General features: G+C 40.3%; 1 protein-coding gene across 2 annotated transcripts in view; it reads right to left on the minus strand.

Annotated features, from left to right (window-relative positions):
* Positions 1–563: 563 nt before the first annotated feature.
* lrrk1 (leucine-rich repeat kinase 1) overlaps positions 564–14,841 on the minus strand; it is a 126,559-nt gene continuing 112,281 nt past the window's right edge. For both annotated transcript variants that reach the window (XM_039772700.1, XM_039772701.1), the window contains exons 28-34: positions 13,901–14,095; positions 11,805–11,956; positions 9,356–9,473; positions 6,315–6,431; positions 5,195–6,048; positions 4,131–4,232; positions 564–1,205 (exon numbers count right to left, since the gene is read on the minus strand). In XM_039772700.1, the coding sequence (XP_039628634.1) occupies positions 1,028–1,205; positions 4,131–4,232; positions 5,195–6,048; positions 6,315–6,431; positions 9,356–9,473; positions 11,805–11,956; positions 13,901–14,095 (1,716 nt within the window). In that variant the 3' untranslated portion in view covers positions 564–1,027. The remainder of the gene's footprint in view (positions 1,206–4,130; positions 4,233–5,194; positions 6,049–6,314; positions 6,432–9,355; positions 9,474–11,804; positions 11,957–13,900; positions 14,096–14,841) is intronic.

Raw genomic sequence — 14,841 nt, forward strand, 5'->3', positions numbered from 1 at the left:
CTTTTTCATTCTACCAATATTAATATAATCTATCTGGGTGGAGTTTTTTTGGCGGGGTTAAGACCAGTGTAGTATTCATGCAGAATCGTTAACAGTGCAAGTTTGCTGTTTGGCGAGTGAACTGAAAGATCAGAGTGCGAGTATGCAGAACGGATGAGAGCAAGAACCATTCAACTTAACACAGGAAAATATGAATAAATTAACAGTTTCGAGAACATTAAAAATACAATATTATAACAATTCAAAAATACTTGTGGTAAAACAAGTGTGCAAATTTCTTAACATGGACATGCAACTGTCCAAACTAACTTGAGCTGCTTCTCGAGAGTATTCTGAGCATAAAGACGTTCTGTCTGTCAAGTCCGGTACCGCTAATCAATCATTTCACCTGTGAAGAAGCAACCCAATACTGAACTGAAGAGTAGTGTTAGGGTGCAAATTAAATGGCGAGGCTTGTGTTTGTGTTACTGAAGGCACCGCAGCTTATTACCATGGAATAAGAATATTCAAAGCTATTCCAGGCAGGGACACTTTTTTTTTTTTTAATTTATTTATTTACCCCCAATTTAATTTATGTACTGGGGGAAGAACATTGGAAGCTATGAAGAAAGCTGTAATGTTCAAGTATTTTAAAAGGGGCGGGGGGGTTAACCCACCATTTTTCACTAAAATGGCAAGTAGCCTGGTATGGCAAAGTCTGTGTCATCCTCTGTGTGTAACTGTATAGTCGCTGGGTTCATTTTCCTTTGCTATAGTAACATTATTTAACCCATTTATGCACATTAACCAAGCATGTACGTGGCTAATAGTTGCCAAGTTGGGGATGCGACACTTCCACACTTCCTTTGTGCTTATTTTTTGTATCTTGTTACTTGCTAATATTAAAGCAACTCCGAGGCCCTTGGACGTTTGCCGTTTATGGATGCGTTAGTGCAGGTTCATTCAGCTCAGTACATAGAAGGCACACAAGTCTCAATTCCCCTGAAGGGAGTCTTTCACAGAGCACTAATTTTGTGCACCACAAAAGCTACCTTCTTTTTCTCATGCTGGTATCCAGCCTTCCCACCTCCTCGTAGGACTGGTAGAAGATTTCAAAGTCTCTGGCACCCCAGCCTCTCCAGACAGCCAGGCACCACTCCTTGTTTTCATTCTGAAATCCACACACCACAGTATCCTTTTCAATTACTGCTGCGTCCAGTAGCATCCTGAAATACACTTCGGCATTAGAATTTTTTTTTTTTTTTTAAAAACTTCAGTAACATATGAGAAAAATTCCTAGAAATGGGAAAGTGTTTTGTGGAAAGCCTGTGGCTTTTAGGAAAAGGCAAGTGAGGTGACAAGCCAGAGGACAGACTGTGTAAATCACCAAGGCAACGGGACTCCGAGCCTTTAAAAGTGTTAAACATGCAAATAGTCATTGTGTCATCTTTTGGCATATAAATTCTAGAGACTAATTTTTAAAGACCACTTTTTATTATTAGCTTTAAAACATACTTCACTGTGAAAGAAATAATTTAGACCTTTAAAACAAAATAAAATGCAATTTAAAAAATGTACTCCTAAAATAATTAACCCAATTCCATAAAATACCAAATGTCTACAGAGAATGCAGGGAGAACAGTCGGCCCAAGGTCTACACCATAGCCATGTCCTCTTCTCTACCTTTCATTTCCAAATTATTTTATTACATTTTAGGCCTACAGGGTGCAAGATTCTCTCCAAGCTGTGACCAAACCTGCATGAAGCCAGTTGAATTCCAAGCCATTTTTCTCTCTCTGGCAGGTGAATAAACTACCAATCCCAGCTTTCAGATCAGGGATGACACTACTGTATGTCAATTTGGTAGAATTTTCAAATTCACGTGAATGAGTTTAAAGCCAAACGCAGGTCTGTGAAGTAATCACCGAGTCACCGTGCTGTCACATTTGGTTTAGTCTTGGAAATGGGAGAGAAAAGTCCTAAAGTCATAACGTGCCTAAGACAACTTTCCAAAAAAAAAAAAATTTATTAATCCAGCTATTATCTACCAAGAAAATGACCAGAAGGCAGAAGCTGAAATAACTCACTACGAGAAAGTTTGAAAATTTAAATATAATGAAATACCATAACATTAAAATTGGAAGCAGCAAAGCTTGGGTCTAAAGTTCAGATCTCGGCTGTTCCAATACCAGTGGTAAGTTTTCATGTTCAGGCAGATGGGTAATCCGAGTAGTGTGAGTGTGTGTGCCCAGTATACACTTCTAATGGTGCACTAGTGTGACGTTTGGAGTGGTTTTTCTAGTAAAGGTGACCATTGCTACATCACAACTTAATTTAATTCTTTCTTAACTTATCATAAAATTTATTAAACCAGTCTTGACTAGGCAAGGGCAGAGTGGTGGGTGTGAGGTAGGGATTTGCACTGGCACCGGTTTGAATCCCATAAATGCCAAAAGGGACTCTGCTCTGTTGCACCCTTGAGCAAGGCCCTCAACCCTTAACTGCTCCGTCCTGGGTAGGACGTTAATCTGTACCCATCCCTGCATGTAGGCCCTCCAACCTACAGGGCAAAACTTGGGGGTTGGTGGCAGAATTGGCACTCCAGCCACCATAAAAAAACCTCCCACTGTGCCACTCCATCTGAACTAGTGTGGTGCTGAGGTGTCATGAGGTGTCATGGCTGCACTCGGGTCCGAATGTGGATCCTGAGTTGATTTGTCACGTGGAGAGAGCGGCAATGCGCTCTACCAGTGCCTGCTCCTGACCTCCTCCTTGACTAGGCAGGCGTTTTGGTGTTCACAAAATGTCTTAACCAGTCACACTGTACATCCATTTTCAAATTACATGAGGTTATATGTATTTTACAAATGGATTATTTACAGAACCAGAACAGCTGTGATATTCAGGTTTAGGAACATAATTGCCGGCTTGTCAAAAATTTCTATATAAAGAAAGCATCAGAAACTTTTGGGCCCCAGGGACAGTATGTCAAGTTATTTGGAAGTTCTGGATTTTTAAAATGTTTTCTTTGTTGGGGTAGTCCTCCTGAATTGAAATTCAGTTTTCTGGACACAGAATTAATCCATATGTTGTACATGTGTCTCCCATATTCCATTTTTTTTTTAAACATTTCATCAATTATAGTAAGATTCGGTTGATTTTTTTTAATATTCTATGTTTCACTGTCCATGTGAAGTCTGGGGACTGTTGTTCCCTTTCAGAAATGGGTAAGGCAGGCAGAAGTGTGAATGAGTGGGCTCTCTTCAGGGTTGGTTTCCACGTTGCACCCAGTGCTGCTAGGCTAGTTAGAGTTTAGAAGAGTGGACAGACGGATGGACGGATGGACACCTTTTATATGTCGTTTTTGATAACACTGACTAAAGGGCAGGAAAGACACCAGCTGATCACAATTAGAATACAGTAGGTTCTTCTGGCCTTGCCTCCTTTTTCCTCCTAAATTATTTCCAGCTGTGAGCTGCAACACAATCCATCTTCATTACGTGTTAATTACTGGTGTTTGAAGCAAGTCACCAACTTGGTACTTGCAGAACTAAACCACATTATTTAATTAAATTTAAAATTTCAATTTTTTGAAATCATTAACACTTTTCATAAACAAGTACTCCAGTTATGTAAATAAACATGAAAAGAATTGAAATTTTTTTGAAGTATAAATAAAAAAATACACCAGTTTGAAGACTAGAAAAATTAAACTGTAAAACTGATGTAGAAATATTGAAGGGGTTCAAATAGGAACACCACAAACAACACAAAATGTCAGTCCATCCCGTTTTAAACTCTTTAGTCCCATTCAGGGTCATGAGAGCTTTAGCCTATCCTAGGAGCGTAGATGTCAAAAGGTAGGAACCACCCTGGATGCCAGTCTATGGCAGAGGGCACTCACTCAAACTCATACTTGCTCATATAGAGGAAGTTTACAGTTCTGTTCTTCAGGATCTGCAAGGAAGAGTCTCTCAATGTCTCAAGAAAACATGAATTAATTTTTAAGATGTTAAATTAAGTAAAAGTGATTTCAACAAATGTTTTTGATAAAGCTACTTGGTACTCATGAACAGGCCATGCATAACACAGTGTGCTTTATACTGTACTAATTTCTCATATGGCAACAATCTGTATATAATTGTACTCACCCATATTTTACCATGTCAGCTGCTCTGAGCAGTGCAATCACTCTTCCTCTGTGTGTGCCCACCTCGTTTTCCAGCTCAATAACTATTATATCCCCTTTTTGCCTAAAAAATATTCCAAAAATGTTTAATTTAGAACAGAAGGAAATCATTAAAACACAAGGACGTCACATTTGTATAAGTAGTGCAGTCAGTTTTACGGTGCTGACAATGGCTGAACACATAACAGCTGCCCCCCTCCCTAAAATAAATAAACAGACCCATTTAATTTGGCAGAGTACAAGCAAATGATGCCATTTCTGACATTAATACAGAACCGATATTTACAGAGTAAACAAAAATAAACTGATATTTAGGGCAAAAAATAATTGATTTCAACATTTTGTTCATGCTATTAAGGCATTACAGGTATATTAAAATAATTTTCAGTTTTGTTCCCATTTTCTTTAAGCCCAAGTTAACCATTTTTTGAATTCTAACAGAAGTTTTGTAAACTGAGAAATGTCAAAGAATAAAGTTATGGGGGCTGCCAAAGGTAAATGGAAACAGCCAGAATGAAGATGTCCACATAGTGGAAAAGCATTTGTAAGGAGTAAAGTATGTGAGCTCGCAAACCAGTGTTTCATGGAGTAGATGGATGTCAAGAAAAGGCAGCGCTGAAAGGTACAAATGGTCAATTCAGTGCAGCACGGCTCACTTACACGTGAATACTGTACAGTACATTCTAATCTCGTCTCCTGACCAGTCTGCCGTTTCCCAAACAGTTCCTTCTGTTAATTCCCAGTTACTTCTATGATAGTTTATAAAAGAATCTCTCCTATCTTTCCGAATGTGGGAGTGTATAAAGATTGTCTGAGAAGGCGGCCTACTCGAGCACTGATATAGCATGTGATTTTAAAAAAACGGCGATTTATTTGGAGAATGGTGGTTATGACATCCGTTCCTTTATGAGCAATTAAAGTGCATTAATTTATATTCCTACTTTAAGTGTTTTTTTAAACTTGATAGGATTTAGCAAAGCAACACCTTTAAGAAATTACAGAAAGTCGGCTAAAGTGACTGGTTACCTAGGGATCCAGAGGGTGTCCTTGACTGCCAACACTTTCACAGACTGTAGCCCTTCAGTTGATTCAGATGCCTGGTTGGGATGTTCACCTTCAGATACCACTGTGCCAAATGCCAAGGTATGCGATACGTCCACTTCCTCAATACTTCCCGAGTTGGTCACACTAGAGGACCTTTCCAGGGAATCAAAGATTCCATTGGTGCAACTACTCTGAGACAAGTCACTGGAAGACATGGAAGATAGCGAGCAATAATCTGTGAGGGAGTCTTGGTTTCTAATTATCTGGGTGCCCACCTCTTTACTGTAGATGATGCTTACATCCATGGGACTACTGGGGTCAGACACCAGATTTTCACTCATAGTGGGTTTGGAGATTTGTGGTGCCACAGCGGCAGGTGTCTGAATTGTAAACATATCCCGTAGTGGATTGCAGTCCCCACAAAAGTACTTGGCACAAAGTTGGAAGGAAGCAACATGATACATTAAAAGAGTGTTAGTCTTGTCATCCAGACACCAAACGGCTTCTTCTCCACCAAATGCAGAATTAGATGTCATGGACAGAATTCTAGATGGAAAGCTATATGGGTCTAGCCTTCTGACTGCCTGTAGATTTAGACAGTCTATAACAAGGATGCCAGGACCATTGCTGCACCACAGCTCAGAACAACTCTTTACTAGCACCATTACTGTGATGGGGTAAGGATTTTGCCTTGGGTCATCATCTGGAATTTTAAAGAGGGACTTATTGATGGTGTGGGAACACAAGTATGACTCGTTTTCATGTGGCATATCGGCAATCAGTGTGTAGACTGCTATGAGTCCATCTGCCATACCAACAAATAAAATGGGTAAAGTCTGAAAAGAGGGAGAACAAAAAGATGATCTTCAATTATGATTTAATGACAAAATCATGTGAATAAAGAGAATGTGACCATATGTAGTCAAAAAAACAGACATGTTACAATAACTGAAAACATAAGCCAACTAAGATTTACAAAAAGAATAGAATGAAAATGACGGATTTGTTTATGTTAACTTGCTTTCAGTCTAAAGGAAAAATGAATTATCTGCAAATGATGTTTATTTTTAGAGAAAACCTTGTGTTGGAAATGCATCCTTACCTCACTTTTTGCAGGCACAAGAAGCATGCATGTTACAACTGCTGGACAGGTGAGCGTCTTCTGTGCAGTGCGCAATGGGCACATCTCTTTTAAACTGTAAATATAAATGTTTTGATCCTGCCGAAATAAAAGCACAGTTATACAGTATATAGTATCTTTCTTCAGTCCTACATCAATGTTCTGTAAATGCACAATTTATATTTACTGTACGTATCTACAGACACACAAGAAGGATCTCTCATACGTAATGGGACATCCACTTGACTTCTAGCTGCTGGGTTTGTCAGACTTGCTGACTGCAGTTGCCAACATTATTGCTGCACCAATTCCAAATAACAGGATGGAAAATTCTGGGCATGTTGTGTATATAGTAACTGAATGCCAACCTTCCAGCACAGCTGTGCTTGCCCCTCTTTGTGACTGCCAATAGTGTTCTACCTGATGGAGCCAGTGTGTACGAAGGGCTAACCAGCCATCCTACCCATCTACCAATTTTGGTATTGGTAACTAAAACATATCAGACAGGCAAGCTTTTCTTCTGTTTTTTTAAATCCAAATCACTGGCATTCCTTATTTCTTGATGCTGCATTATATGCATCGTACTTCTGGATAAGCACTCATTGGCTGATAGTTCACATGCATGCAAAGCTCGTCCCTATGGGCACACCAGCTTTACAGGGGCATGCTGCTGACTGCCTCCAACTTGCTAAGGCTATGACTTAAAACTACAAGAAAAGTCATCCAATGTGACATAGCCTTAAGGTGTCTTTCCATCCCAGAATACCAAAAAAAAATGAAACAGCAAACTTTTTATTATGCCAGAGATCCGCTAACACTTTAAAGACTAGAGCATTTAAAATGGGTTCTGGGCTGCTAGCTTACTTGGATAGTGGCCTTTACATGGCTAATCAGATTAATATCAAACGCACTCCTTTAACTACACTATTAGAATGAGGAGGAAAAATAACAGACACTGCAAATACAAGAATATACCGTGCATCCAGAAAGTATTCACAGAGCATCACTTTTTCCACATTTTGTTATGTTACAGCCTTATTCCAAAATGGATTAAATTCATTTTTTTCCTCAGAATTCTACACACAACACCCCATAATGACAACGTGAAAAAGTTTACATTTTGCAAATTTATTAAAAATAAAAAACTGAGAAAGCACATGTACATAAGTATTCACAGCCTTTGCCATGAAGCTCCAAATTGAGCTCAGGTGCCTCCTGTTTCCCCTGATCATCCTTGAGATGTTCACTTGTGGTAAATTCAGTTGACTGGACATGATTTGGAAAGGCACACACCTGTCTATAGAAGGTCCCACAGTTGACAGTTCATGTCAGAGCACAAACCAAGCATGAAGTCAAAGGAATTGTCTGTAGACCTCCGAGACAGGATTGTCTCGAGGCACAAATCTGGAGAAGGTCACAGAAAAATTTCTGCTGCTTTGAAGGTCCCAATGAGCACAGTGGCCTCCATCATCCGTAAGTGGAAGAAGTTCAAACCACCAGGACTCTTCCTAGAGCTGGCCAGCCATCTAAACTGAGCGATCCGGGGAGAAGGGCCTTAGTCAGGGAGGTGACCAAGAACCTGATGGTCTCTCTGTCAGAGCTCCAGAGGTCCTCTGTGGACAGAGAAGAACCTTCCAGAAGGACACCCATCTCTGCAGCAATCCACCAATCAGGCCTGTATGGTAGAGTGGCCAGACGGAAGCCACTCCTTAGTAAAAGGCACATGGCAGCCCGCCTGGAGTTTGCCAAAAGGCACCTGAAGGACTCTCAGACCATGAGAAACAAAATTCTCTGGTCTGATGAGACAAAGATTGAACTCTTTGGTGTGAATGCCAGGCGTCATGTTTGGAGGAAACCAGGCACCGCTCATCACCAGGCCAATACCATCTCTACAGTGAAGCATGGTGGTGGCAGCATCATGGAAACTGGGAGACTAGTCAGGATAAAGGGAAAGATGACTGCAGCAATGTACAGAGACATCCTGGATGAAAACCTGCTCCAGAGCGCTCTTGACCTCAGACTGGGGCGACGGTTCATCTTTCAGCAGGACAACGACCCTAAGCACACAGCCAAGATATCAAAGGAGTGGCTTCAGGACAACTCTGTGAATGTCCTTGAGTGGCCCAGCCAGAGCCCAGACTTGAAAATGATTGAACATCTCTGGAGAGATCTTAAAATGGCTGTGCACCGACGCTTCCCATCCAACCTGATGGAGCTTGAGAGGTGCTGCAAAGAGGAATGGGCAAACTGGCCAAGGATAGGTGTGCCAAGCTTGTGGCATCATATTCAAAAAGACTTGAGGCTGGAATTGCTGCCAAAGGTGCATCGACAAAGTATTGAGCAAAGGCTGTTAATACTTATGGACATGGGATTTCTCAGTTTTTTTATTTTTAATAAATTTGCAAAAACTCAAAATTTTTTCACGTTGTCATTATGGGGTGTTGTGTGTAGAATTCTGAGGAAGAAAATGAATTTAATCCATTTTGGAATAAGGCTGTAACATAAGAAAATGTGGAAAAAGTGATGCGCTGTGAATACTTTCCGGATGCACTGTACCACTTGGCAGACAGGAGAATGAAACTGGAATTAAAAAAGTGTACCCAACCTGATTAGAAAGTATCTAAAGTAGGACTACAAATTCAGAATAGCAATGGTATAAAACTAACACACTACATTTCAGTCTAGCAGTATATATTATTTGGAACAAAACATAAGTATGGTATGTAGCAAAGGAGAGAAACTTCTCGACCAATGATATAATTGAGAAGTATGGCCAAGGAAGGACATCAGCTGTCCCCTAGCTCAACTGCCATACTCTCTCTTGTGGTCAATCAATATATCTTAAGGTCTTTCCCTTCTCCTCCTCCTCTGTCTTTCTCAAGACCAGGCAGTGGTTGGTTGTTACATTGACCATGTCTCTCCAGGAATGAGTCTGACCATCAATGCTTAATTAACTAAAGTTTGCACAACTTAAAATTATTAAAGATGCATATTTTGTTTTGTTTTTGTAAACGGATACGTACCTCTGTTGCTGTCCATAGAGTGTTTGCGATTTTGAGTTGGCAGCTGAGTTTCATTCCACTGCAGGGCATCTTTTTTACCTCCTCTACACCCTTCTCTATATTCACCACAGTGTATTTTCTGCCAAGAGGGAATTTTCAGTATAGCATAAATATCACTCTTATATCGTACCAAATAACTCAAAAAAGGTGAATATTTCCTATCAGCAACAGGTCTGTAGAATAGTTTTTAGTTAGTGGGTGTAGTTAGCTATAATTATATGGAGGACTGTATTCAATATGCCAATAATACAACTGTCCTCACTACTCCCACTTTCTGATAATTTCAACATCACTGTCAAATTCTTTCTGGTTTTCCCTTCTCTCAAGGTCAGATATTGCAGTAACCGGACATCTCGTTGTGTTCTCCTATTTTAAACTGGACTTTCCCGATACACTGTATATATACACCAAAGAATTTCAACTGCCCCAGTACACTGAACAGTTGTGTTAACATAAGTCTCAAGGGTGAAGATGAAACAAAACTGTTAGGGCCTTTAGGGGCACAGTGGAGAAAAAATAATGGGGCAAGACTAATCAAGTGTGTGATACATCCATCCATCCATCCATCCATTATCCAACCTGCTATATCCTAACTACAGGGTCACGGGCATCCAACAGAGCCAAACCCAGCCAACACAGGGTACGAAGCAGGAAACAAACCCTGGGAGGGGCGCACACACATATACCCCCACACCAAGCACACACTAGGGACAATTTTTAGAATCACCAGTACACCCAACCTGCACATCTTTGGAATGTGGGAGGAAACCGGAGTACCCGGAGGGAAACCCACACAGACACGGGGAGAACCCGGGAAGTGAACCCGGGTCTCCTAACTGCGAGGCAGCAGTGCTACCCACTGTGCCATGTGCAATACACTCATCCCAAAATCATCACTAATATCATCTTATGAATAGACTGCGAGGATACAAACACCCAGCAATACTTTGAAGAAAAAGGTGTTAAGGAAGCAGTAATAGAGTGGTAGAGGACCATGGGCTTCACTGTGCCATGGTGTAAGTTTTTATAGGCACAGCACCATTCTTCAGTGTTTCCATGGTAGTAAACAATTGCCACAGCTTAATTTCCCTAAGAGATAATTTGAAAAAAGATCCAATTAGTGGAGTTCAAACTTTACATCTAAATCTGTCCTGCTCTTCAAGCCATTTACTGACCACTCCTGCTCTGTGGTTGAGGCCACTGAAACCTCTACCTTCAGGACAGAAATGCAATACCACAGGATATGATTTATTCAGCAGTGCTTTGTATTTTCCTGCATGTATCTCGCCTTTTAAAGGAATCGTTTTACATAAACCGTGCCAGGAAGGTGCACTTCACACCATAGCAAAACCAATCGTTCACTGTAGAAAGCAAGCATTCGTATCTGTGGACTTCTTTTGCATTCCTTGGTGTACTTAACATCTTGTGGAAAACAATGTAAAGACGATAACTTGATTAACAAGATGACATTTTCGCTAACTACTCCATAGGCCACTGCTCGTCATCTTTATGTCATTTTATCCTCAAAAATGAATTTTCAGTTCTAATTCAGGGTTTATTCACTGCACAGTATCCAACAGTTTGCACTTCTTGGACTGCTCTTTATTAAAACGTCCTGTTCGTACCTTAGACTAACATTTTAGTTGATGGATGTAGTTTCTTGTCTCTTTCATTTCCCTTTGCATCAATACAAGAAAAAAATCAAAGTATGATCTGAGAAAAAAAAAAACCCTCAATACTTGACCCATTTTGTGCATTCTTATAGTTGAGGCTCATTAAGAACAGACATGTTGAAGAGACCTTTACGCTCTTTAGTTCATACCTAACATTGTTTAAATATTTTATTTTTTCTAGTTCAGTGCATTACCATAATTTCAGACCTTATATATATTTGTCCAGTCTATGAAACAGGGAAAAAAAAACCCAACAAAACACAAAAACAAAAAAGTCCCAACTCCCTTGTGAAATGTGGTTATAACCTCTCTGACATTTTTGGCCAATGCAGATGCAAATTACTGTAGAAAGTATACTAGACAAAGTTCACCACTTCTATATTCCTCTACCTTGGCTCTACATCCACCCTGACTACTATTTCTTTTTCTATTAAAAGTATCACTTACATTTTTTTAATTTAACCTTGTGCTTTTAAGAGCTCCTTCTGCTCTAGACTTGGAACATTAAGTGTGATTTACATTTTGCAATACATTCTTGTTATGCTGCACAAATCCAGGTTTTTGTTTTCTTCCTTTAGACTCCACTTTACTCTTTCAATTGGCGACACATTCATATTGGCAGAAGCCATTTTTAATGATCTTTCAGTTCACACTCTTTAGATTTTAGATATACCCGTGTCCCTGAGATCACTGCAAGTAAAATAAAGTCCATCCCTCCCCAACCCCCCCAAACATACCTTTCCTCTCCCTCCATATCCCAAAACATGACGGTGTGATCTTGTTCAGCAGGGAAGAAGAGGTAAGAGTGTTTTTCACAGTGAAGGAGGTACTTCAAAGCTGGAAAGCTAGGATCTTGCATCTGTTTTACTACTGAGTTGGCCAGTGGCCTCTAGGAGCAAGATTAAGACAAGCATCATTATGTAAAAATGTAAAAGCACACACGTACTCAGCATTGCACACATCTAGCAGTTTTTCATCATCTATCTTTTACTAACAGACTGCCAGCTACACGAACATCAATAATCAAACCTGCACATCCCAAAACCACACTTCCTTCATTCACAAGTCAACTTGATTTCCATTTTCACTTATCAAGAATCAATAAAATGCAGTTTACTCCTGAACTGGCAACATTTCACACCAGCATATCATCATATAGTTCTATTGCGGATCACAAAACTGCTTTAAATGAATTGCAGTAGTTACAGTATAACCGGAAAGAAATGTGTGTAATTTGTCAGGACCAACCACTGATCTTCCTGTATGGCACGCATCAGTTCAAAATGTCAGTGGTAATTAATTAAAAGTATGTCATTTCAGAAGGCTAATCACAGTCCACAGTGCACCTTATTATGGCAAAAGTGATAAAGATGATAATGTTACTTGAACCAAACTATTTTACATCATACAACAGAGTGTAGTTTTTTTTTTTTTTTGGGGGGCCTCTTAAGCCTACCACCAACTGTCTATGCATGTTTTCAGGAAGGTACACCATCTTGATTGTGATGCAGCAAGAAGAGAAGATCACTCCAAAAGGGATGTCTTTATTTATATGTTCAAGCACCTCTAAACCCTTGGTTCTGGGATAGCAGTCTACTTCTGTAGGAGAGAATCACAAGGTGACATCACTCCTGATATGGCTGCTTATGTGTTAATACTGTGTCTTGACATTAGAGATGCATGTGCGCAAAACTGATAAAGGAGGGCCATGACAACACAGAATATGCAGCGGTCAACACAGAGAACCAGTGCAAGATGGTAAGTGGACAGTAAGCTAGTTGGGCAGAGTTAAGCGTTGATTTATGTGGCAGGGTTCTTTACTAGACTGTACAGTATGTATATTAGTTATTTAGAACCTCCTTTAAATAACAGAGTGAAAGTAAGAGTACACTTCTCCTGCTTAATGGTTAGATGCCTTGCTAAGGCTTTTTGTTCAGGATTACTCATAAGACTTTCACCCAGTACTATTATTAGTCTTTTAAAAGCTATATCCATTTGCAGGTGTCCTTCGGTTAGTAGTGTGTGCCAACTTTCTTTTTGCATGAGAGGCTTTAAAGTCTTAATTATTGCTACTTGCAGTCCTCCCTGAAAACGCAGAAGGCCAATCCTCTGAAAATAAAACACCATAAAGTAGGCCTAAATCTGTAGCTCCTTCAATGTCACTGCCTTCAGCAGGAGGATTTGATATCATTAATTCTTCTGCTTTTCCTGGAAAATCCAAGTCAGTCATGATCAACCAGTAAGCATACAAATCTGCTTCTGCTATTGTAAAACAAGAACTGAATGACGAGGAATACAAAAATGCACCTTTTGAAAGAAAAAAAACTGTCCTTTAAAACACATACAGAATCCATTCACTGCTGGATGAACAAAAACATATCATATAAAGTAAGTGGGTAAACAACAAAACAAATTGCTGTGAAAATGTGTGTCCTCTTGACTACTGTACCTGTTTCATGATGTTGGAGGCTAGCCTTAAAGGTGACTGGCTGAAAGTGAATTTTTCTGGTGTCCTCCCAGTCCCAAGAGATGCAGGTTAGGTAGACTGGTAACACAATATTGGCCCTAGTGAGTGTATGGTATTTAGACCGTGTTCACCGTGTGATGGGCTGAAGCCATGTCCAGGGATTGTTCCTGCCTAGCACCCTGTGCTTACTGGGATAGGCTCACACCCACCGTGACCCTGCACCGGTTGAAGCAGGCTTAATTATATGGCATGGCAAATTACTCTCATGGAATAAATGCGGTGATGTTCCATGAATAACAAAAACCCAGTACATTACAAAGCATGCAGTTATAAGATTGCTAGATGAACTGAGCCTATCATAAATACCTTTTCAGGTTTTGTATCCCAGCACTCCAGCATGAGTGCATGCAGAAAGTGGAACTGGACTTCTTCAGGGGTGCCTAGTATTGGTCTCACACCCTTGGATAACTTCTTCACAATCTGGGGTTGATGCTGATCCAAAATAGGACGGCGTCCAGACAGTAGCTCGTAAACCACCATGCCATAAGAGAACATGTCCACCTAGTAAATGGGATTGGGTTGGATGGAGGAGACAAAGCATGAAAGGCACCGCTTTTAAAAATGATTTATTTTTAGAGAGGCAAATGAGAAATAAGTGTGTGTGGTGTATATATGAGTGACACATGTCTGAAGAAGGTGGAGAACAAAACACCGGGAGACAGGATTTAGTCAAGGAGGTTCAAGTGAAGAGGCAGAGTTTCTTTGGAGAGAAAGGCAAGGACAAAATGGACAGAACGAATCGTTGTGTAAACCACAGCATGCATGCGGAGGAGACATGGCCTTGGGGCCACTTGAGCATTTAAGAGAAATTTGGAAAAGACGCCAAACTGCCCATTCTGCTACCACCGTAAATCATTTCCATCACTGAGGTACAACTGACAGTATGGTACCCAATACTGTAGATACTAGTCTTAAACATGGCTGGCAGATGTCGGATTGTTAGCAGTGTAACATGTTTGTTCAGCATGATCAGTTACCTAACTGAGAAAGACAACCACCAGCACTTAGAGAGAGCGTCACTAGCTGTGCTATTTAGCGATTTTGGGGTTTTTTAGGGGCCTTTTTTGTTTGCTTTTGTTGTGCTTTCCACCTACCTACCTAGGCCACTTCCGTTTACATCTGCACCATGTTTCTTTCTCTCATTCATATTGCCACAAGTCAAAGACATGCTTGCTTGTTCAGTTGGAGTGCCTCATTGGCTTGGTGGGTTTCTATTTACTTGACTGTGCCTAGTAGGGTTTCAGAAA

This window comes from Polypterus senegalus, chromosome 12 (genome assembly GCF_016835505.1).
Source record: "Polypterus senegalus isolate Bchr_013 chromosome 12, ASM1683550v1, whole genome shotgun sequence".
Lineage (NCBI taxonomy): Eukaryota > Metazoa > Chordata > Cladistia > Polypteriformes > Polypteridae > Polypterus > Polypterus senegalus.